Source organism: Mus caroli, chromosome 2 (genome assembly GCF_900094665.2).
Source record: "Mus caroli chromosome 2, CAROLI_EIJ_v1.1, whole genome shotgun sequence".
Lineage (NCBI taxonomy): Eukaryota > Metazoa > Chordata > Mammalia > Rodentia > Muridae > Mus > Mus caroli.
In genome coordinates this window covers 24,690,292-24,714,996 of record NC_034571.1, presented here as the reverse complement: position 1 = coordinate 24,714,996, position 24,705 = coordinate 24,690,292, and the positions used below count along the sequence as shown (strand labels likewise).

General features: G+C 46.3%; 2 protein-coding genes across 4 annotated transcripts in view; one reads left to right on the top strand and one right to left on the bottom strand.

The window, feature by feature from the left end:
- Positions 1–1,410, bottom strand: part of Ddx31 (DEAD-box helicase 31) — a 64,675-nt gene extending 63,265 nt beyond the window's left edge. Inside the window, exon 1 of the mRNA XM_021180170.1 lies at positions 959–1,410. Coding sequence (XP_021035829.1) covers positions 959–967 — 9 coding nt within the window. The 5' untranslated portion in view covers positions 968–1,410. The remainder of the gene's footprint in view (positions 1–958) is intronic.
- Positions 1,368–20,114, top strand: Gtf3c4 (general transcription factor IIIC subunit 4). Of its 3 annotated transcripts, XM_021180157.2 has the most exons (6): positions 1,852–1,933; positions 6,035–6,137; positions 6,789–8,612; positions 11,593–11,723; positions 14,829–14,917; positions 15,613–20,102. In XM_021180157.2, exons 3-6 carry the CDS (start codon positions 6,867–6,869, stop codon positions 15,675–15,677), a joined length of 2,031 nt encoding a protein of 676 aa, XP_021035816.1. In that variant the 5' UTR covers positions 1,852–1,933; positions 6,035–6,137; positions 6,789–6,866; the 3' UTR covers positions 15,678–20,102. The 3 variants fall into 3 exon arrangements, with proteins under 3 accessions (XP_021035801.1, XP_021035816.1, XP_021035807.1); XM_021180142.2 differs by lacking the exon at positions 6,035–6,137 and having other exon boundaries at positions 1,368–1,933; positions 15,613–16,261; XM_021180148.2 differs by lacking the exons at positions 1,852–1,933; positions 6,035–6,137 and adding an exon at positions 5,517–5,752 and having other exon boundaries at positions 15,613–20,114.
- The last annotated feature ends 4,591 nt before the right edge of the window (positions 20,115–24,705 follow it).

The following is a 24,705-nucleotide window of genomic DNA, read 5'->3' as shown; positions in this document are numbered from 1 at the left end:
CTGGCACATAGCAACTGCCTCTAAGGACCAGACAATATGCAGTTATTGCGGGTATCCCATTGGAGTCTCATAACAATCTTCTATAAAACAAATTAAGTGTTCCTATTTATGGACAGGAGAGACTAACTCCCCCCAAGTCACACAGACTACTGTGTTCCAAAGCTGACATCTATAATAGCCCAGGTCTACCCTACAGTAAATCCTATGCCCCCTCCTCCACTATCCGGAGGGTTGTCTGTATTTCTCCTCCCACATAGATTCAACTATACCAATGGCTTGCTGAAGAGTCCTTACTCATAACCATCTAAGCTTAATAAGGTCCCTCCTTCCTTCTACCAAGGTGCAACTAGGCAATGGGTGCTAGTCAAAGGAGTTTAAAAACATTGGTTGACCTGAAACAAAACTGGCTGGGCAATTTGTATTTCATTATTATCTTTTGGGTGAGGGGATGAAGCCTCCTATCACATCTTCCCACTTTCAAGAAGATAAACTAGCAACCCTAAAACCATCTTTTTGCTGTAGGAGTCACTTTTCTCCTCTCTAGGGAACGGATACGTGGATGAAAACGTCCCGTTTAAAAGCTCAAAGAACCGAGTCCAGTCTCCATTCCTAACAGAAGTGACCCTTCCTGCCAGCAGAAGACCTGGCTCCCGACAGTTAAGACCTGCCGGAGCTCATGTCTCAAGCATTATTTTCCAGCTTGGATACACCCAGCCTCCAATCCTTATGCTATCTGGCTAGTCCCCCCAGCTAGTCTCAAGAACTTGACTAGTTACTACAGCCTGCAATCCTAATCTATCTAAATTCTCAGGCAATCTCAGGAGCCCGCCGGTCCCAAGGCGGGGTTCCCCGCTCGTTCACGTGTTTCCGAGAGCAGCCCGGTAGCCCCTCTGGACATCTTGAAGAACTCGACCGGACCTGACCACTGTGGCACCTCCCGGGCTGGGGTTGCACTCACCCGCCTCATCTGGGCTTGGGTGCGTCCGAAGCACGTCCTGAGAGGCCGGTCGGGAAAAGTGCTGCAGACAGTAGCCAAAGCCCAAGCGCGGAACCGCGGAACGAGCAGGGAACCGGGTTAGCACGTGGAGAGGGAGGATCTTCGCAACTGTCGCCGGTCCGCCGCCGCCCCTTCCGGGTTCGGGAGCCGCGGCCTCACGCACCGGCAGGAGACAAGAGGCCTCACACGCCTCCGAAACCGGAAGAGGCCGCGCGCCGCCCACCCAGCGGGGTCTCCAGCCACCACGCTGGTCTTCTCAGCATTTCAGTCACCCACGGAGGCTCACTCTCCCGTGGGCTCTTAGTCGGACCTAGCACCCAGTGTCTAGGAAAGGGACTCTCTGAAGCGCCCACCTTCTCCGCGTGTCTGCAGGCGCGCCTCGGGTCAGCCCTCCCGGAGCGCACTTTCCAGACAGGCAGCTTCACGGCCATCTAGCAGGGTGGCGTTGCCTAGCAACGACGGGGTCCTTTCTGGCTCGGTGGCGCTCCGGGCCTGCGGGGAGCGAACGGGCGCGGAGAGCGCTGGGAGAGGCCGGGGCAAGGTGGCGAGCGTTCAGTGTGCCGGTAACCCGACCTCCTCGCCCCTAGTAAGATGAGCGAGGCGGACCAGGCCCTGGTGGGGCCCAAGACCGACGAGCCCTCGCCGCCCGCAGAGGAGAAGGATGAAGGGGGCGGGAAGGAGGCGGCTGCCGACGCGGCCCCCGGGCCCAGCGCCTCGTTTCGCCTCATGGTGACTCGGCGGGAGCCTGCCGTGAAGCTGCAATACGCGGTGAGCGGGTTAGAGCCGCTATCCTGGTCTGAGGACCACCGCGTGTCTGTGTCCACGGCTCGCAGCGTCGCCGTGCTGGAGCTTATCTGCGATGTTCACAACCCAGGCCAGGATCTAGTGATCCACCGCACCTCGGTACCCGCACCTCTCAACAGCTGCCTCCTCAAGGTAAGTCGCCTCCACCGCTTCTCCCGCGGACGCGCCACGGATCCCAAGGGAAGCTGGCCTGCACCCGGCTCTAGGATTCCATGTGCATCCAACTCTTAATGAAGGGGCTAGCCTCGCCGCAGCTTTTAAAAAGTCGTGCAAGCTTCTTCACTGTTCTTAGATACCCCCGCCCCCCAGCCAGGATCCGCTATCCATTCCTTCTTACTGGTGAATGGAACAGTTAGAGCCGTTAGCCCCGGGATTTCTGGAACTCTTGTGACTCCACCCGCCAGCTGACCCAACCCCTGACCTGTCTCTACCGTTCGTTGCTCCTATTGTCTGGGGCCAACTCCCCCAGGCCCTGGGCTGGCTTTGTGTTTTCGTTCTGTAATGCAAGCGCCCTCCTCTCGCGCCACTTTTGCTTTGAGAAGAAAAACTGATCTGTTTCATTACCCGTTTGACCGTTTCATTGTGAACGGTCCTTGTGTCTCCTTGGGTAGACTGCTCTTAAATCTTTGGAAGTGTGATGAAAAATAAAACCTCGGAGAGCATCCGGTGCTTAGACTTCCAAGTCCAAGGTCTCTGTAACTCTATAAATTTACTGCCTTCAACTTCATATAACCCAAGTTTGCGCCTGAACTGTAGAGTTTCTAATTTTTGTTGTATTAATGTAACCATTTTCAAACATGGTTTACTTTAGTGAGCGATGTTCCTTTTCATAGTCTAGAAATGTAAAAACGTACTTTTATTTTATTTATACCTTCTGTATGTATATGCAGTAGGTAATCTGTCAAAGTGGGTGTGTGTCAAGTGAGTAGGTGCCCAGTGGAGTCTGGGATAAATCACAGTAGAGACAGTCCCAGCCCTCAAGGAAGTTATTTATCCTTTGGCAGGTCATGAAGAAATAATGTAGTCTTAATATCATGGTGGGCTATAAAGCTATACACATATATAACAGTATGCTTATTTGAAAGTAAAGTTTTTCCATATTCTTCGAGACAGCCATTCCAAATCCAGGTGATTAACCATGGGTACCATTTGAGTAGCCTGAGCTCTTTTTAGCACACTTGATTCAAATTTCAAACACACTATTGATTTGGGTAATATGTTTATTTTATTATTTTATTTTATTTGGTTTTTGTTTTTTCGAGACAGGGTTTCCCTGGCTGTCCTGGAACTCACTTTGTAGACCAGGCTGGCCCCGAACTCAGAAATCCTCCTGCCTCTGCCTCCCAAGTGATGGGATCAAAGGCGTGCGCCACCACACCCGGCATTTTTTGGTTTTTCGAGACAGGGTTTCTCTGTGTAGCCCTGGCTGTCTGGAACTCACTCTGTAGACCAAGCTGGCCTCGAACTCAGAAATCCGCCTGCCTCTGCCTCCCAAGTGCTGGGATTAAAGGCATGTGCCACCACTGCCTGGCCTTTTCTCTTTTAAATAGCATCTTGATCTTGATAATCTTGCCTGGGATTATGGATTTACAGATTTACTTAGTTATTCAGCTTAACTGACTGAGACATTAAGATCTTGAAGATCTGAGTGAAATGATTCAAATATAAACTGGCAGTGCTGTTGAAGTGATGAACATAGGAGGGAAGCAGAAGAAAGGTGCTGAAAAGCTGCACCCTCTGCTGAACTTACTGTTTCAATGGATATTCCAGTGTGCCCCCCCCCCCCCAGCTAGGGAAAGTCTGGGCCTAGATGGTAAAAACTGACTGTTTAACAGAGAGTTTGGTGAAAGGAGTAGGAGGGGAGGCACTTAAATCAGAGGAGGTCACTGAGTCTGTAGCAGTCCCAAGAAATGATAGTGTTTGGTTTATCAGGACGCTCAGAAAGGCTACTCAAGGTGGCAAGCGAGGCATCCCGCTCATGCACATGGATCTTTCATCATGAGTGGAGCTATGTGTGAGTGACTGTTTCTTGAGCATTGATGAATCGCCTGGAGCTGAAGATTTCTTCTCGAGTCAGAGAAAATGACACCAGTTTAGGAACTAGGAAGGTTAGTCCAGGAAGTTTCTTGAGTGCTGTTTCAGTTCATGAGGATAGTGTGATCTGGTATAGTTCAGGAGTGTGAGACTGCTTGGGCTAGAGGTAAGCAGATGATTGCTGGGCTGAGGCTAACAGAGGGCGTTAAGAGCCTAGGCTTTGGCACAAGATAGACCTAGCTATAACACAAAATAGTAAAGCCTTGTTTAGGCTTTATGGAAAATTAAGTTATACATACACAAAGCATCACCTACCATATAGCGTTATCACTTAATGTCTGACACTGCCTTCATGCTCAGTGTCCTCACATTTGTCATCTTTCCTTCATGCTTTCCAGGCATGAAAGAAAAGCCTAGGTTAATGTTGTAACTGTGGATTTGAAGGTGATACTAAAATTCTGATAAATTGACATTTTGCTACATTTGACATTTGCCACACTGTTTAAATAGTAGTAGAAAACCTTTATGTAGCCCTCTAATTGATAAAGAGTTTACATTGTTGCAATGGTATAAAGAAATCACCAAGCCGGGCGTGGTGGTGCACGCCTTTAATCCCAGCACTTGGGAGACAGAGGCAGGCGAATTTCTGAGTTCGAGGCCAGCCTGGTCTACAAAGTGAGTGCCAGGACAGCCAGGGCTACACAGAGAAACCCTGTCTCGAAAAACCAAAAAAAAGAAATCACCAGTTCTTCTGTGCCCTATATACTGGTCATCCCTAAAGATTTAAATAGTCAAACAGCTAAAGCATTAAACACTGAACCGTTTGTAAAGCTGTTGCTCTATGATTCTGTTAAATTACAGCTCAAACATTATCAGTTATATATAAGTTACTATCTTGGATACTTCTAGGAGAAATGGTGGGTAATAGTTAGAACTTAACAGTCCATAGAAATCTTTTCTAGGAGCACTTCAGGATAGTGTTCTGTAGTGGCTTGTAGGGAAAGTTGGCTTGAGCTCTAGGAACCTGCTACCTCCACCTCACTTGCTAAGATTACAGGCATGTACCGTACCCAGCTTCTTTCTTACACGAGTAAAATGAATTCTGCTCCTGTGTTCGTAGGGCAAACTCTTCACTAGCTGAGCTTTCCCCAGCTGCATTGCTGTCTCACATGGTGTTTACCACTAATACATTGAGGAATTCTGCTATTGAGTAGGCTTAATAGTTTGCATGCACTTAAAAATCTTTTAAAATTGGTGTCTATTCTGGCTCACACTTTGCTAGCATGGTTCTTAGTGATTATTTTCCACGTTTTGCCTGGGTCCTAGAGCATTACTTCAATGCTTGGGAACTTAGCATCAAGTCACTTTTAATAACTCTGTATACTAAAAGGATTTGGACTCCCTTGTAAATCATGTCCTACTCTTTCCTTTTCCAAGATCAAGTTTCTTTAAAAAGTTTGGCACTAAAATCAAAATGGAAACTTGTACTTTTTTACTTTTCTCCTTTGTTTTTTTTTTTTTGTTTGTTTTGTTTTGTTTTGTTTTTGGCTATTTGAGATCAAAGTCTGGCCACGTATCCCCAACTGTCCTGGAACTTGCTGAGTTGATATGCCTAGCTTTGTGATTACAGATGTGTACTGCCATGCCTTTTATCCATCTCTCTAAAAACAGATGGAGTTCTTCCTATTTTCAATCTGTGATTGGAAATATCTTTAGATCAGCCTATGTTCTTTTTTGGCTTTAGCCTTCCTGGCTTTAATTTTAGTCATAACTTCCTCTGTCTTTACTGTCTCTTTAAAATCTTTTTACAGAGCTTTCATCATTTGGCTGAGCACATGATACGTGTTACAGACCCAGACATGGGGGTGATGAGACAAAGCTAGAATGATCTGAGAAGGCCTCCTAAGATTAGACCTGGTAAGATAGATGGGAAGGAGCAAGTCAGGCAAGGAGCCAGGAGAAGCAGTGGGTGGACTAGAGAAGTCTGATAGGAGCCAGCTTCCTTACAGCAAGAGTAGTAGACAAGGCAATGTGTGTGATTTGTTAAAGAAACTGCAGATTAAAAGGCCTAGAGTTGTTGTGTAAGGTTTAGCAGGTAAAAAACACAGACTTTGATGGCTTTGGTTCAATTTCTGAACACACATGAAAAATGAAAAGCACAATGTGATGGCTTGCATCTTAATCCCAACATTCCTATAGTAAGATGGAAGGCAGAGATGGAAGAATCATGAGGAAGCTGACCAGCTAGCTAACCTGGAGTCCACAAGTACAGCAGAAACAAGAGAGCCCTTACCTCAACAAGGTGAGGGGGGCGTGGCATGTTAAAAATAAATAAAATAGAGGCTGGGTTGGGCTGGAAATGTACATGAGGCCTTTGATTTATCGTCAGCATGTGTCACAGAACTATTATAAAAATCCAAATACCTAATTGTAGCAAAAATGAATATAGGTACATCTTTCCCTAACTTTTAAAACTACTGCTGTTTTGTGACTGGCTTAGCTAAGTGTTCCCCTCACTCTAGAGGATCAAATGTGTATTCTATAGGCCAATTCTAAAATGGTCTAAAATATAGACAAGCCATGCATAGTCACATTTATTCTAAGTCATTTTTTTAAAAGCCAGTTCTTTGAGTAAGTGAACATTTAATCTTTAAACATGCTTCATTTTTAAAATCATTATTGTTTGTTTTGTTTTGTCTGGAGATAGTTTTTCTACCTAGCTTTGGCTGGTTAAATGTATGCTCTTCCTGCCTTAGCTTCCAGTGTGCTTGGATTAGCAGGTATGCATCACCACACCTGGCTAGTTGATCTTTTAAATGCACATCATGCTAAAATTAGCAGAATTAGTATAATATGTAGTAATACAGTATGTATGATATAAAATTATTTTGTGTGTTAATACAGTTGCTATGGGTGGATATTTATCTGATAGCTTGTCTATCTCTATTTTCAGGTTGGCTCAAAAACAGAAGTTGCTGAGTGCAAGGAAAAGTTCGCTTCCTCTAAAGACCCCACCATCAGCCAGACTTTCATGCTGGACAGGATGTTCAACCCTGAGGGGAAGGCCTTGCCCCCAATGCGGGGTTTCAAATACACTAGCTGGTCTCCAATGGGTTGTGATGCAAATGGCAGGTGCCTCTTGGCAGCACTGACCATGGACAATCGCCTGACTGTGCAGGTGAACCTCAACAGACTCCAGTGGGTTCAGCTGGTTGATCTGACGGAGATTTATGGAGACCGTCTTTATGAGACTAGTTATAGACTGTCTAAAAATGAGGCTCCTGAGGGAAATCTCGGGGATTTTGCTGAGTTTCAGAGGAGACACAGTATGCAGACCCCAGTCAGAATGGAATGGTCGAGTATCTGTACCACTCAGCAGGTCAAGCACAACAACGAGTGCCGGGATGTGAGCAGCGTGCTGCTGGCTGTCCTCTTTGAGAACGGGAATATAGCTGTGTGGCAGTTCCAGCTGCCATTCCTGGGAAAGGAGTCCATCTCTTCATGCAACACTATTGAGTCAGGAATCAGCTCCCCCAGTGTTTTGTTTTGGTGGGAATATGAGCACAGTAATAGGAAAATGAGTGGCCTTATTGTGGGCAGTGCTTTTGGACCTGTAAAAATTCTCCCTGTCAATCTCAAAGCAGTGAAAGGCTACTTTACTTTAAGGCAGCCTGTTGTCTTGTGGAAAGAAATGGACAAGTTGCCTGTGCACAGCATCAAATGTGTGCCACTTTATCACCCCTACCAGAAGTGTAGCTGTAGCTTAGTGGTAGCTGCAAGAGGCTCTTATGTGTTTTGGTGTCTTCTTCTGATCTCCAAGGCAGGTCTGAATGTTCACAATTCCCACGTCACAGGCCTTCACTCACTGCCCATTGTCTCCATTACTGCAGACAAGCAGAATGGAACAGTGTACACCTGCTCTAGTGATGGGAAGGTGAGGCAGTTGATTCCCATTTTCACAGATGTTGCATTAAAGTTTGAACACCAGCTGATTAAGCTCTCAGATATCTTTGGCTCAGTGAGGACTCACGGCATTGCAGTGAGTCCCTGTGGTGCTTATTTGGCCATCATCACCACTGAGGGCATGATGAATGGCCTCCATCCTGTGAACAAGAACTACCAGGTCCAGTTTGTTACTCTGAAGACCTTTGAAGAGGCAGCTGCTCAGCTCTTGGAGTCTTCAGTTCAGAATCTCTTTAAGCAGGTAGACTTGATTGACCTAGTCCGCTGGAAAATTTTAAAAGATAAGCATATTCCTCAGTTTTTACATGAAGCATTGGAAAAAAAGATTGAAAACAGTGGGGTTACCTATTTTTGGCGTTTTAAGCTTTTCCTTCTAAGGATTTTGTATCAGTCAATGCAGAAATCCCCTTCCGAGGCCTTATGGAAACCCACCCACGAGGACTCAAAAATCTTACTGGTTGACTCACCTGGGATGGGCGACGGTGAGGATGAGCAGCAAGAAGAAGGTACTTCCAAGCAGGGGACTAAGGGTGGCCTGCAGGAGAAGAGCAAAGAAGGTGACACGGAGGAGACCCCTGAGGACTCACTCACTGCCGGGGGAGACACCGGAGGCCGTGAACCCGTAGAGGAAAAGCTCCTTGAGATCCAAGGGAAGATTGAGGCTGTGGAGATGCACCTGACCAGGGAGCACATGAAGCGGGTCCTGGGAGAAGTGTACCTGCACACCTGGATCACAGAGAACACCAGCATACCCACCAGAGGGCTCTGTAACTTCCTGATGTCTGATGAGGATTATGACGACAGGACAGCACAGGTAGGTGTCTACCACAACTGAACTACCTGCTCATCTCACTAGGTAGAAGGAAGGGTCTTGGGTTGGCTTTGCGTTGGAATTCCTGAGGTAACTGATTGTACAAGAGAGTATGGGAAGTATGGACTGATGCTGAGGACACACTTCCATTCCGGTGCCCTTGAGTGATCTGCAGGGGTTGCTAGATGACATTTTCAGGCTGTGGGGTCTGCAGTGGCAAATGGTGTGTGAAAGACAGTCACAGCAGTGGAGATGCCCACCCGTACTGTCTTCTATCATGTTTTACAAAGGTTCATTGTGGTGTATGTTTTCTATTTGAAATGCTTGGATATTGGAAAGAAAACAATTGTTAAGACCAGTTTATTTTTTTAAACCAGGCTGTTACATTCTTTTGGTACTGGGACAATATACTAGTTTAGTCTGTGATGTCAAGTTCTCCCAGAGACCAGGAAGGCTACAAGCATAAGGGATAGGTAGGATGTGCTCCTCAGGAAGTAAGGTTCCTGGCGCAGGCTGTCATCCTGTGGGTTCTGAAGACTCTTGCAGAAAAGTCAGAGAAACACCATTGAACAGCTGAATCCTCAAGAGCTCCCTACCAAGGAACAGGCTGTGCACTGAAAGGTTAAATCACAAGGGTTCTTTTCTCTCTGGAGATTGGCACTCGCTGCCTAAAGGTTCATTGAAAACAAGAAGTCCACATAGTTTTGTCCCTGTCAAGTTACTCACAGTGCACTTCTCTGCCCCTGAAACTGCTACCCACAGGACAATTGCAGTCATCTTAAACACAGTAAGAGGTACTGGTCATATATGTGACTTTTTCCTTTAAGTGTAAATGTTTAAACCTTGTTTCCTGCGTTCTAAATTGTCTGGAAGAATATTGTTTTTCACTGGCATGGGATTGGTTAGAATTATTATAAATGATTTGTGGCACACCATTTAGTGTCCATCCTTACCTTTAGGACTCTTGTTTAGGATGTTCTGTGCTTACAGACCCACGTCCAACATGGCTAAGCCAGTATAAAAACAGTGGAAAGACTGTACCCCACTTTCTCATAGCATCTCAGTTCTAATTAAAAGAATGACTTTTGTGTCCTAAGGATCTAGTTATGCTTCATACAAAGACCTTTCAGCCTATGGTGTTGATTTTACTGCAGTTTTTGGATGTTCTGTGATTACTAGGCACATAATACACACCTCTCAACCTGTTTTCACCCCCAGCTGCCCCACTTTCCCTTCTTCTAGTACCTGCCATGGCTTGCTAATAGTTAATACCACAGGCCTATTGTATATTTGTTTATGCCTCATAAGTGTATCTGTGCTTTATACATAAAAAAAGTAGCAATTTTTATTCCCCTCCTTGAGAAGTATTGTCACTGAGAATGCAGGAGTTAAACTAAACAGTTCACTTTGATGATTGAGGCCACAAAGAATAAGTAGAAGCAGTTCTTCCTCACGTAGAACTTAGGCCCAACTCTGCCCTGCTTGAGAACACTGGACAGCGTCACTGCTTCACACATAGGATGCTATGCTTGTCTGGATAAGAGGTGTTTGTCCTTGATGTGAAGGACTATAAATGAATTCTGAAAGCCAAAAATTTTAAACCAAGAAGTAATTTAAATTTGTGAATTAAGCTGGATATGGTAGTGCATGCCTCCAGTCCCAGTACGTAAGAGGCAGAGGCAGGAAGATCTCTGAGTTTGAGGATAGCCAGGGCTACGTAGTGAGACCCTCTCAAACACATACACACACACACACACACACACACACACACACAAATATGTGTAAGTTATATAATGAAGAATTGAAATGACTAGCTTAAGATACCCTTTGAGATTTGGGTGAGTTAATTAACCCAAATTACTAAATCTTGTAAACTGCCAGAAGAGTCAAAGCATAAATACATTAAAACCTGGGAAGGACACAGACGGGTTATTAATAAAAGAAGTGGCTTAAGGGTTGGTGTATATATACTCCATGCCTATAAGGCAGTATGATGTGTGTGTGGCGGGGGATGGGGGTGGGGGGGGTCAGCAAATAATAAAATAGACATAGATTTTTTTTTTCAGACATTTGTCTTTAGAGAATGTAATCTTAAACCAGGTCTGGAAGCATAGGCCTGTAGTCTAATCCAGCTATTCCAGAGGCTGAGGTAGGAGTAAGTATAGAAACTCAAAGACTGTCTGGACAGCTTACTGCCACCCTGTCATAGAATGAAAAATTGAAAGAGACAGGTATGGCGTTCAGTGGTAGCAGTGCTTGCAAGACCCCACATTCAGCCCCCCCCCCCAACACTCTTAGTAAGGCCAAGAAAAGCACCTCTTTCTCCCATGCTGGGTCACTCACGGTTATCTCAGGTGCTACTAGACCAGTCTGTCTTTGACCCCTCAGAAGGGGAAGTAACTTTAACTCTGACAAAAGACTAAACTTTGTGGGCTGGAGGGAAGGGTCTGCAGTTATAAATACCTCCTGCTCTTCTAGAGGACAGGGTATTCTAGCGCCCACTTGGTGATTCACAGCCACTGTAGCTCCAGCTACTAGGGCTCCTCTGTGGGCACCTGCACACAAGTGGCACACATACAAACAAAATCTTAAAAAGAAATGTTTTTAAAGACTATACATTTCTATATTTTTTACAAACGTCACATTTTTCACCTAGGGAGATCATGGATTTCCTTTTGAAAGTGCCATAAGTAAAAACTATAAACTACTAAAACAGCCAAAACAAAGCAAGAAAGGAGAGCTTGATTTTTAGAGGTTTCTCCCTTGAGTAAAGTCCACCTTACTGGTTGAGGTCGCTGGATCTGTTTACTTTTCTTTGCTGTTAATACTGGTTGAAGGTGCAGGTTTTGAACTCTTTGGGCAGCAGCTTAGCTTAGCAGTAGCTTAGCTACTGTCCTGGCACAATTCTGTATTCATTGTGAGTAGCCTTCACTCCCAGAAACCCATATTCGCTCTTCACTCTGCACCTGTGATGTCTTACCAGGTCTTGATTGGACATATCTCCAAGAAGATGAACAAACAGACCTTCCCTGAGCGCTGCAGTCTGTGTAAGGAGGTCTTACCATTCACAGATCGCAAGCAAGCTGTCTGTTCCAATGGGCACATCTGGCTCCGGTAAGCCTCCAGGGCTGCTCAGGGCCCATCTGCTTGATGGGTACAACTGTCTGTGCTTGCTTGGTCTGCCATTTGCCTTGCAGGGTTGAGGTTGTAGATTATACTTGTGTGCCTTTTTTGGCTATGTTTCATAGTAACAGGCATTGGAGAGGAGATGAGAGGGCATCAGAGAGAATAATCAGAATGCTCTGTGTGTGTGTGTGTGTGTGTGTGTGTGTGTGTGTGTGTGAAGTTGTCAGATGACAAAAACAATAGTTTTCATAATGAAAGAATGCTGTCCTGTTAGTCTGGCCTTAGAGGTGACCTTGGTGAGCCCTCAATTTTGCTCCCTCCATGAGATGCGTCATCACCTTCTCCCAAGACACCATGCTTCCTGCTTTTCCTCCAGCCTCTGACTTCATTTCTGGTTGTGCAGCTCCTGTGTCCTCTCCACAGTGCCTATCCTTAGGCCTAGCCTTTGGTCACCCACGATTCCTAAAGTGTTCTCTTACTGGTGTACACAGATATACACCTGTATCTGCTTCAGTCAAGACTTACAAGTTAACTTCCTGCCTGCTTGGCATCTTTATTTAAGTGTTGCTGGGGGACTTCATGTGGAATCAAACCCTGACTTCATTTTTGCATCCATAGCCCTCTCCCAGACCCCGACATTGTTCATGCACATGATGACAGCTATCGTCCACCTGGGCCTGCTGCTCCCATACTCCAGCCCTCAGTCAGTTCTCTGCAGTTATAGTTATGACACTCAGTCTTTGTCTGCTCTTGTCACAGCAGTCCTCAGTACTCTCCACTAGGGCTGGGGTGTGGGTCTCTCAGAGAGCACTCTTCTAGCATTTGCAAGGTACAGAACCAACAAAAGCTCTCCAAGAGCTAACCGTTTCTGATGGGAAAGCTAAAACTCTTTCAGTGACTTGCAGCCTCTCACAGCCTGTTCTTGCCTCTTCACACCCTCATGTCTGCTCTGAGCTCAGGAGAAGTGGCCACCTGCTCAGGTCAGTATGGCCTCCTGGATGGCATCTGCAGGGACACAGTGGATTTCCCAATGCTCCCCAGCCTTCTCTCACATACGCACATGCTCCACCTAGTGCTATGTATGATTCCTCTGCCTTGCTGTTTTTTCCTTATAACCCATTTCATTCTTTTTGTTGTTTGTTTGTTTGTTTGTTTGATTGGTTTTTATTTTTTATTTTTTATTTTTTTTATTTTTTATTTTTTTTTTTGGTTTTTCGAGACAGGGTTTCTCTGTATAGCCCTGGCTGTCCTGGAACTCACTTTGTAGACCAGGCTGGCCTCGAACTCAGAAATCCGCCTGCCTCTGCCTCCCGAGTGCTGGGATTAAAGGCATGCGCCACCATGCCCGGCCCCTTGATTGGTTTTTAAAGGCTGGGTTTTCCTAAAGCTCAAGCTGGCCTTGAACTCAGAAAGCTCTGCCTGCTGAGTGCTGGGATCAAAGGCATGCATCACCACACAAGGCACTTTTATACCTTTGCCTAATGCCCTTCCTTAGGACTAGGCACTTGTGTGAGCGCAGAAGTCTAAAGCAGTGTCTGCTAACTCAGCAAACATGTTAGCTTCATCTAACTAAAGCAGGCCTGTACGGCACATAGCATTTACTCATGTTCTTTCCTGTTTTGTTGACAGATCTCTCCATATTGTTAGGCTGGCCTCAAACATAAAAATCCTCCTGCCTCAACCTCCTAGGCATGTGCCACAATGTCTAACCAGGCTTCCATTTTCTCTTTTAGGGGTGGCAGGGGGAGTTAAAACACAGTTTCTCTTTGTATAGCCCTGGCTGTCCTAGAACTCACTCTGGGGACCAGGCTGGTCTCAACTTAAGAGATGTGCTTGCCTCTGCTCCCAAGTTCTGGGACTAAAGGTGTGCACCACCACTGCCCAGCCAGGAGTCAGTTCTTAACAGAGGTAGAGCCCCAGAGCTTTCCATCATATCGGTGCTCTCGGATTGCTTCTCTCATTGACACATTTGCTTTTTAGTTTGTTCAGACTTTTTTTCTTGAAGGGAGAGAACACTTGGCAGGCAGTCTAATACTGGGTGAGTTTTAGGCTTATCATCAAAGTACCATCTGTTGAGCAGCCAGCTTGCCAGACAGATTGGGACAGATGTGCATCCATCAAGTGACTGTATCCTCACAGTAGATTTTATCTTCAGTACCTAAGAGAAGGGGGGTGGAGTGGGGGTGTACATGGTGTGTGGTCTATGTTCACTCCGTGTGTAGAATCCTCTATCACTCTCTACTTTATTCTGCTGCTGCAAAGCCCCTTTCTGGACTAGACCTCACACTTTTCTGCTAGGTTGCCTGACAACAAGCCCCAGTAATTCTCCTATCTCTGTTCTGCTCTGTACTGGACTATAGATGCCAGTGGGAACCCAACTGACTTGTTACATCAGTGCTAGAGTCTGGACTCAGATCCTTAGCTTACCTTCAGAGCTATCTCTCCACACCAGTGCCTAAGGCAGTGGTTCTCAACCTTCCTGATGCTGTGACCCTATAATACATTTCCTCATTTTGAGGTGACCCACAATCATAAAATTATTTTTATTGCTACTTCATAACTAATTTTGCTAGTTATGAGTCACTACTGATATTTACATTATCTGTTTCCCAATGGTCTTAGGTAACCTCTGTGAAAGGACTGTTCAACACCTTTCCTAGGTCTCAAACGACAGGCTGAGAACAGCTGACTAAGGGCTCTTCCTTTTGGTTTCTCTGTGTAGCCCCGGCTGTCCTGGAACTCACTCTGTAGACCAGGCTGGCCTCCAACTCAGAAATCCTCCTGCCTTTGCCTCCCAAATGTTAGGATTAAAGGCGTGCGCCACCACTGCCCAGCTAACCTAAGGGCTCTTAAAGATGTTTTGTATACCTTATTTGAAAAGTAAAGAGAGTGACTTTGCACATGATAGGTGAGTGTTGTTTATAATACCAAGAATGCAGTTAGGGAGGAGTGCTTCTAGGACTTCTGTAGAGAGGTTCTGTGTCTCTTCAGAGAGTGCTGGTATAGATTTGGTCACGCGGAGGAAAGCATTGCCCAAGTAACCGTGGGCCCAGGGAGCATCCTCTGACTGGACTCCTTCCTGTCTTCTTTCAGGTGCTTCCTAACCTACCAGTCCTGCCAGAGCTTGATATACAGACGGTGTTTGCTCCATGACAGCATCGCCAGGCATCCCGTTCCAGAAGGTGAGTGCTGGCCTAGCCTTGGGGTGAGGTGAACTTGACTCCACTTAGTGTCCTGCTCTTGGTTCGGAACAGAATGAGTTTGCTCTCTGCAGTTAAGGTGAAGCCAGAACCAGTTAATGCATGCTGCCTGTTGTGTGTGTCATATGTCAGTTGACAGTGGGATGGGGCTTCAGTCCAGTGTTAGGGCTGACTCAAGGGAGCGTGTAGGGATTGTATTTGGGAGGCAGCTCTGTAAGAGATGCTGTATACAGAAACAGCATTGCTGCTGCACCTGGTGCAGGTATGGCTCTTCTATAGCCCTCTGAGGCTACTTCCTGGCTGGTCTGTGTGCTCTTTAGCACATTGCTGTTTCTGAGAGCACTAACTAGAAATAAGATCTTAGGTGTGAGCAAGAGATCAGGCATCTAATAGTCCTGAGAATGCCAGTTGTTGGTGTGAGCTTCACTGACCCTCCACTGCAAACAAACAGGCCAGTGAGACAAGTATGTAGAATCAAACACAGTAAACAGAAAACAAGAGTATTCTATTTAAAACTCAGTCTGTACTGATTTTTGCTAATTTTCTCAAGGTTACATGTTAGCAGCATTCATTCTGTTTCTGCTTTTAGTTGACCTCACTTCAACGTCTGTCATCCATACCTTGTCCTGTCAGCCTTTTCTGATACTGATGTTGGTCCCACTGGCTTTCCTTTGCAGATCCTGACTGGATTAAGAGGTTGCTGCAGAGTCCTTGTCCTTTCTGTGATTCTCCTGTCTTCTGAGTTCAATGAGGAGGATGGAGGATATGAAGTTGACTATAGAGAGTGCCCTGAAGCCTGAAGAGCAGGTGTGCTGGAGGGAGCCGGGCACTGCTCAGTGGTGACACTCTTCTAGCTGGAAGGAGGAGCTCAGGGCACCAGCACACTCCGACTTCACCGACTGAAGGCTATCTTTTAAATGACTCCATTCAGAGAGGCTGAGTCATTTAAAGGGGAACAGTAGCCATCCCCAGCTCCTCACCAATGAGGACCACTTGTTTTCCAGTGTCTTGCCTAAAGCAGTTTGAGCAGAAGCCTTCTGCTTCTAGAAACATAATGGTCTCTTCTAGAGAATCTAAGGACCTTCTTGTGAGTTTGGTTTTCGTCCTTGCTTTGGTCGGGGACTGTCTCTGGTTCCAGAGGGCTGAAGTGGTTGGAACATGACACTGCACATGCCAGTACACCTTAAAGTGTGTAACGCTGGCTGGCTGCGGCTGGGGTTTGCTCAGCAGACTCAGCTGTCCGTTGACTCGTTTTCAATCATATGGAGACATTTTCCTAAAACTATATTTTTGAAGCCAAGAATAAAATCATCTTAATGTATCAAACGATCAGGTGACTATTAGAAGTATAAAATTGTCATTTATTTTTATCTCCTGTCATCAGATTTTCTGGCCCAGCTCTTTAACATGTAAGAGGAGATTAAGTATCCCTACCCTCTTCACAGCCTCACTGATGCCCATGGTAACCTAGGTATCTGTACATACAGGGAGATTGTCTTCTTTTAGTATTCAAGGGAAGCTNCAGTATTTCTAACACTGGCCTTTCTGGACATCTCCCTGAGTATTTGGAGGGAAGGCTGGTCTAGAGACTTCTGGAGAAATATGGAGTAGGACATCCTTGAGCTCTGTGCTACAAGCATGTGCAGCTCAAGTGGAAAACCTAAGAATTTCCTCTCTTGCCAAAGGTCCTTAATCTTTGGAATACAGGTATTCTTCCGTGGGCTTAAAGAGGAGACATGCACTGTCAGTTGACTGCTAGCTCTTAACCCAGCCCTGAAGCATTCTGGAGTCATAGTTGGGGTATTAGAGTAAGTTTCCTGGGATTGGTGCTAATGAACTGGACACATTTTGAAACTGTGCAATTGGAAATGAGATAGGAAATACAGAACATGAAATGCTTTACTCCTTGATGATTCTGTTTTATCATGAGTATTATTTTAACATACTTTCCCACTTTGATCTTATATCTTTGCAAAAGAAATAATGTCTTAGTACTTGGGTACCACGGCGAGAGACAGATCACATGCGACCCTGCCACACTTCCTGCGCTCTGGGCACAGACCCTGAGAGGCACTTCCAGAAGCTGCTCTGAATTGTCCTGTTAAGACTGTTGCCCTGTGCGGTGTGTTTAATGGATTGTTTGTTGGGGTTGTTAATGTCCTGACATAGGGTTGTTTCAAGAACAGCATCTCTCCAGACTTGAGGGGCAGCAAGGAAAGAGCCCAGAGTAACCCAGTTCAGAGTCTGCGTGGCTGCAGCAGAGCCTGCAGCTGTTACTCCTCAGAGGAAGATGACAGGAGTGGAGACGGTACTGATGGTCGTTCCTAGTCTGTCTACTGTGCCTGCCAAGCTTCTTTTCTCTTGCTCTTTGGAATCAATCTCCCTAGGTGCTCTTACAGGGAATTTGGGGGAACTTAAAACTTGGTTGTTTAAAGCAGTTTGCATTTCTGTGAAATTTTATCATTTAGAAGTAACAAAAGAATTTCTAGGATCTGTACTTGTGTAAAGGAAGAANCGTGACAACTGGAACACAAGTTTTCAGCAAGAAGCCTAGCCCTGCAGAATTTTTGGACTCTGAAATCCAGCCACAGCCAAGTGTTTCCACAGCCAGTAGAGATGTCCCCCTCCCCTCACAAACACCACACACCGATGTTAATCTTCAGAGCTGGGTGAATGAGAAAATTTGGGGTTGATGGCAGCCTCCTGCGAGCAACCTGTGCACTTCTGAATCGCTCTCCAAGGGTCAGCACATAGGCCCACAGAGGGTTGATGGAGAGACCTTGGAAAAGTGGGAGTGGCGCCAGAGTCTTGTGCTATGCCTCTTCCAGCTTGAACTCACCTGTGCTGCTTGAGGGAGGAGTTGAGTAGCTTCCAGTTGCAGCTATAGTAGCTGTTTCTGCAGGGGGAAGAAGAGTAGCCATCAAATTGCTGCCCTGCGTTTAGAAGACTGGAGCAGACTCTGTGGAAAACTTACACGCTGCAGCACTGCTGTGTACCAGGTTCCATGCCTAGATGGTTTCTGTTACTCTAGGTAGGAATGGGTAGCTTGTTGTGGTTGGCATTCAAACCAATGTCCTGATATGTTCACCCCCAGACTTGAAGCTGTCTCTACTCCTACCAGATCTGCCAGAAGCTGTCAATGAGTACCAGCAAAGTTTATGATGGGATGTAACAATTGTTCTGCTTGTCCCTCTGGGGTCTAGCAAGTTTTTAAGAACATCTGTGTGGAAGCAGGTAGGCTGAACCTAGCAATAAGCTTAACAAGTGAATTGGATTGGGAAAGTTTTGTTTTCTGTTTGGTTTGTTCTGTTTTTTGAAATGGGGTCTCACTATGCTATAGCTCTGGCTGCCCAGGAACTCTTGTAGACCAGACTGCCATTGAACTCAAATATCTGCCTGCCTCTGCCTCCAATATTGGGAAAGTTTTAAGGGTTAATTATTAAGTCACTTGATTGGTTATATTGGTATCAAATAAGGTGCAGATGGTGGAGCACAGCCCTAGCTTGGGAGCCCTGCATCCCTGGCAGCAGCTAAATGGCCTGGGTAAATGACCTGTTAAGCAGCTGCAGTTTCTGAAGTAGAACAGACTCAGCTTCTGGTCATCCCCTTCTTACTTTACCTTCCCCAAGAAGTGGCTCCCAACATTAGGATGCATTCAAGGCCAGGGAAATATATAATGATAAGCATTTCTAAAGGCTAAGTCATGTGAGTCTTCCTAGAAAAAAACAGTGAGCGTCTTGTGGTAAGAGGGCCAAGGTACTCAAGGCTGACTGCCAGCTCCTTGCCACCACAGTGTTGGCTGTTGATGCTGAGCTGAATGGGGTACATTCCAAGTCGGTCTGGACCCTCAACAGTCAGACACACACAGGGCTCTTTGACCACAGCACACCTTGGACTTGAGTAACCACAGCTAGGCTTTGCAGTCACTCATGGTATGGTAGACTGCAAAATCTCAACAGCCTTCCCTTCCCCCTGAAGTATCGGCTTGGAAGGACACCCTGCTGGGTACAAGAAAGTGGATAATCTGGAGGTTATGGAAAAGCACCAGTGTCCCCTAAAGTGTCACACTTTAGAATGTGCCTCAGACTGGTGTGGTCATTTCTTGTCTACTCTTTCTTGAAGCTAAGAAGTTATTGAAGGTAAATCTGCTTTGAGTCTACTGCTCAACTAAGTGCTCAGTAGGTAAGATGTCCTTAGTGGAACTAAGCTGAACTCATGGTAGCCTCGTTTCTAGCTGCGACAGACATGGCAGCTCTGTCCACAGAACAGGCAGGAGGCAGTGTTCTTGGATCGTTTTCTTCAAGGTCATGTTTATATCTAGGGGAGAGACCCTGATGCAGTCAACAGGTTCTAGTCATGAATTTATTTAGAGCCAGATGGTGCAGTTCACTAACAGGGCCTAAGTATTCTTTCCTTGTGATTAAGTGAAGTAGAAAAGGAAGCGGTATACATCTGAATTACACTGTAGGCTCACAAGCAAATCGTGGTCCTAGGTTGAACAGATGACGTCTCAGAGTTCTAAATCTCCACTTTATTTTTAAGATTAGAAGTTCTCTATCTCAAGGCTGAGGCTGTAGCNTGATGGANAGAGAGAGCACTTGCCTNGCATTGACAAGCCCTCAAGTTCCAGCCTCAGCACTTGGGGTGGGGTTATTATTTATATCACTACCATGAAATTATATTGTTTTCATAGAGAAAAATACTCTAAAATAGATTGGGTAAGGCATTGTGGCACATTGTGTTCTAAGCACCCAGGAGTCTGAGGCAGAAGGATCAAGTTGAAGGCCAGCCTGAGCTGTGTAGAGAGAACATGTCTGAGAAAACCAATGCTCGGGTTGGGCAGCATCAGAGGTAGTGATGACATAGTGACATTTTCAGACCAGGTGTACATTTGGCTGATGCTAGGGTGAGTACTGGTGTTCTCAGTGTCTCTGTAAGGTACTACTACTCTAAAGTGACACCAGTGTCCCATGAACTGTCGTTTCCAAGGCTGCATTTCACAGTTGTATTTTGATACAACATGGATGTGAGCATCACACTTGTTTAAACAGATGTCTGCTGTGCTTAGTGGTTTTACCTCTGTTTACCTGATGCCTGTGTAAAGTCTGTGCTTGGCTTTGAATTGTGTGTTTACACCTTACTGTTTCTAAATAAAGAGAAAATTTTATGGTTATGCAAAGGGGATTTTTTTTTTATTCTTAAACCATCTAATGAATTTTAATTTTCAAGATTTTAGCTAAAAACTAAGAGTAATAACAAGTGTTCTTGGAATAACTACCAACCCAGCCATCTGTTTTCCCCAGTGTGTGTACACAGTGCTGTTAGCCTGTATGCCCCTCCAGGGCCGGGACTGTGTCTCAGTTCATGATGCTGGTGAGCTGGTAAGTGGGGCTCCCCCTCCTTCACTGCTCTTCATGGTCAGCTGCATGGAGCCACTAAGACAGGAAGGCAAGGCTGACAAGAACATGACACAGCACTGTAGTCTTTTTAGGCTTTCCAGACCCATCAGAGCTGATGAGGATGCTGAGGTCCAACTGGATGCTGTTGGAAACAACTAATCCCATGTTCTAGCAGACATGGCTCCCCTTTAAGGATGAAGAGTACCTGACAATCACCTGACATCTCTTCAGTTTCCTTTTAGCCTCAGGGACAGGAGTGCATGTCATTGGTACTTGCCCAGCAAGCACAAGGTCATGGGTTCCATTCCTAGCACTGCCAACACCCAGGTCAGGAGGGGGGTTGGGGAACAGGCTGGATGGTCACAAGAGAGCAACGTGGTTGAAAAGTTGAGGAAGGCCTGCACAGACATGGCTAGCCTAAGGCTCAGATCCTAAAGCAGCCACAGTGACAGGCACCAGTGCTGCCTCATTACAGTGTCAAAAGAGGGACCCAAATGCTTCTTTGCCAGAGAGGAGCAGATTAGAAGAGAGACCTGAGGCAGGCAACACTCCTCCAGAGAGAGCAGACACCATCATCAAAAGCCAAGGCAAGATGGACACGGGGGTCAGGGAGAGGCTAGTCGTGGCTGTGCTCCAGCCTGGGACTGACAGTAAGTGGTCAGTAATGATGGGTCAAGGATGGATTCCCTTGCATCCCTTCTGATAACAGTTCTGGAACAGCACAGATAGGTGGTGGCCCTCAAATGAGAAAGTGACCAGGGTTCTCAGGAGGTTTAGTGCTACAAAGTCTGGTCCTGACCCTATAGACCCTGGTATCTTTAGGAATGAGGGACATTGGTGAACTGAACCATGAAGGTATTGTTTGATTTAAACCATAACGAGGAGACCAGGGCCTTCAAAACACATTGTATGCATCTCCTAGCCTGGAGCTGGCTGACCAGTGAGCCCTAGGGATCTGCCCCAGTGCTGGGGTTACAGGCACAGGCCACAGCACCTTAACAAATATAGTGAATATGTTGTTTAAGTCAGCCTAATAATAAAACATTCATACACACACCACAACCAGATATGTATGATATAATTAGGATATGGCCAGAATAGTCCAACAATGGCTGTCTCGCACTGGAAAGAGCAAGAACCCAGTAGTTGCTTATTCCATAAGGCCGAATGCCCCAGCAGTCCCATTTTGACACTGAAGACCTGGAGAGATGGTGGTCTTCAGTCTACATGAGAAACCTGAAGAATCCGGTTCTGACATCAGTGAAGGAAGTGCAGCAGCAGCTAGCAACAGATACAGCGGGATCAGGGCTCGGGTTATGAAATTGCCAGTCTTCCCATCTATAAAATGGGTATCACAGAAGGCACCTGTCTAGCAGATTCAGCCCTGACTGGAGGCAGGCGGCCTCAGTTCCTTCCCTCTCTGTCTCTCACCCTCACCAAGAGGAAGGAAGCACTTGAGCAGTTGATTTTCCACACCTTGTACTGCTTTTTCTCAGCCAAAGCTGCTTCTGGTTCAGACACTAACCCTCTCCTCCACACAGCCTAGGGCTCCAGGTAGGCTGGGCTCTCACCTCCTGCCTTGGATGATCAGCACTGCCAATCCCTGCTCCCGAGGGAGGTTAGGGAACAGGCCTCCTGAGTGCTGGGATTAACCTTTGATCCCAACACTTGGGAAGGAGGCAGAGGCAGGCGGATTTCTGAGTTCGAGGCCAGCCTGATCTACAGAGTGAGTTCCAGAACAGCCAGGGCTATACAGAGAAACCCTGTCTCGAAAAAAATTTAAAATAAAAATGAAAGTTTGTTCTGTGGTCAACTATATGGCCTTTTTTTTTTTTTTTTTTTTTTTTTTTTTTTTTATGACTCCGAACTTCTTTATGTGCCTTAAAACTCAACATCTAAGCTGCCTTTCTCTTCCATGGGGTCTCCCATGAGTCTGGCTGCATTTAAATTGCCTCCTTTCTGATCTCCTGGGAACTCCCTAGACTAGCTGTAATCCTACCACAGTGCACAGAAACCTTGACTGACAGCCCTAGGTAAGAAGAAGAAGAAAGCCTGGTGGCGGATGCAAGTATTTAATAGGACCGTTGGGTGGTATGGTTCCCAGGGGCCGTCAGAAACCAGATTGTTTCCCTCTCTCTCTTTTGCTGTCTCTTTATAGAAAATACCAGTCATGTGCACAGAAACTTTGCCTTTTCCCTCTACTCTCTACCTAGTCCTGGAGACATGGCTGAGACTTGGTAAGGCATGGCTGGCTGAGAGATGTGGTTCAGTTGGCAGAGAGCTTGCCTCGAATGCCGGAAGCCCTGGGTTCCACCTCCAAAGCTGAATAAACCAGATATGGTGGTACACACCTGTAATCTCAGCACTCGGAAGGGAGGTGCAGGCAGGAGGACCAGAAATTCAAAGTCATTCTTGGCTACATCGGGAGTTCAAGATCTGTCCTGACTATCGGAGTTCTTATTTCACAATATCAAACTTGATGAGGGAACAAGACAGGCAGGAGCCTGCTTCCCCATTTTCTCCAAGCAAAGTCTCACTATCCTGTAACCAGGCAGATCCCAGATCCTCTCCCTTCTTGACAGCACGATATAGCAAGGGTAGAGGGAGACGAGAGTAGAGTCTGAGACAAGAGAGAAGCTGACTAGACAGGCAAGGCAGGTGTGGTCCTGGTCCCACTGCAGCCACAACCAAGGACTAAATCTCACTGGAAGAAGGGAACACACACACACCCCAAAGTTACCTCCCATACCAATATGAGCGGGCTACACCTCAGTGAGGCCCTGTGATGCCCAACTCTTGCAGAACTTCAGTGTCTGTATGGCAGATTAATCCAGGGGAACTCCCCCAATGCACATGGGTCCTGCCGATGGCCCCACCCTGGAGAGAGGTGATGTAGGAAAGTCTGAAAGCCAGGATGCCTTTGCTTCAGCCACCTGGACAGCTGTAACAGGAAAGCAGGTAAGGAAAGCAGGCCCACCATCCCATAGAGTTGAGAAGTCATTACCAGAAGACTTTGGTCCTGTCTCCCCTACTGCCTTGGGTGGCTAAAGCGCAGGCTGTCTAACTTCTCGGAGCTCCAGTGCCCTCCTCTGAGGATGAAGTAGGGACTTCCTGGTTCTATGAAAATGAGAAGGCTGTTCCATGTGCTCAAACCAGTCACTGCCTTTGTGTGTGTTAACTTTGCTTCTCACAAGATCCTGGAAGGCAGTAGCTGTTTACCCTCATCTTAGGATGACCTCATCTTAGGATGACTAAACCACTTGTTTGGGTGGCTATTTTTTTTTTTTTTTTTTTTTTTAGATTTAAAAAATAAAGCACAGGGCTGGGGCAGTGGTTTACAAGTGTCCCCGTGGTTAAGAGTGCTTGCTACTCTTCTAGAGGACCCAGATCCATGTTAGGTGGCCCACAACCGCCTGTAACTGCACACATACACCGCATGTGTGCACACACAGAGAAATAAAAATCTAAAATCGCTTTTAAAAATTATGTGAATGTATGTCTGTGTGTGCAAGTGTCTTGCCCATGGAGGCTGGAAAAAGGACATCAAACCTCCTGGAGCCAAAATAATAGGAAGTTGTGAGCTGCCTCATGTGGGTACTAGAAATCAAGCCATCATCTGCTAGGGCATCAAGCCGCCTCCTCCTCCTCCTCCTCCTCCTTTTCCTCTTATTCCTCCTCCTCCTCCTCTTTCTTCTTTCTTTCTTGAGACAAGGTCTCGCTATGTAGCTCTGGCTGTCCTGAAGCTCACTGTGTAGACAAGGCTGGCATCGAACACACAGAGATCCACCTGCTTCTGCCCAGGATTAAAGGTGAGTGCCACCATACCCAGCTTGATGATGAATTTTAACATTGACTTGATGAGGTTAAAAGTCACCATGGAGTAGGTGTGTCTACGAGGGGATTTTCAGAGGACCTTTTCCATGACTATGAACGGCACCACTCCTTGGGCTTGGAGATCCTGGACTGAATACAAAGCAGGAAGCAAGCCAAGTATCAGCGTTCATCTCTCTGTGCTTCCAGACAGTGGACGCAGTGTGACTCAGTGTGTGTGTGTGTGTGTGTCTGTAGGGACCCACAGAGACCAGAAGAGGACATCTGATTCCCTAGATCTGAAGTTTTGAGTGGTTATGAATTGCCACTCATAATTATGGGTGCTGGGAACTGAACTTGGGTCCTCTAGAAGAGTAACAAGAACCTTAACTGCCAAGCCATGAAGTGGGAGGGTGGGCAGAGGGAAGGAGGGTTAAGGATGTGAGCAACTGATCATGCTGCCACAGATGCAGATCCCTGCAGAGACCATGCATGGATCTGCTCACTGCAAGTGTCCAGTCCCACGGCATGGTTGTGTGAGATCACGTTCTCTGGAGCCCG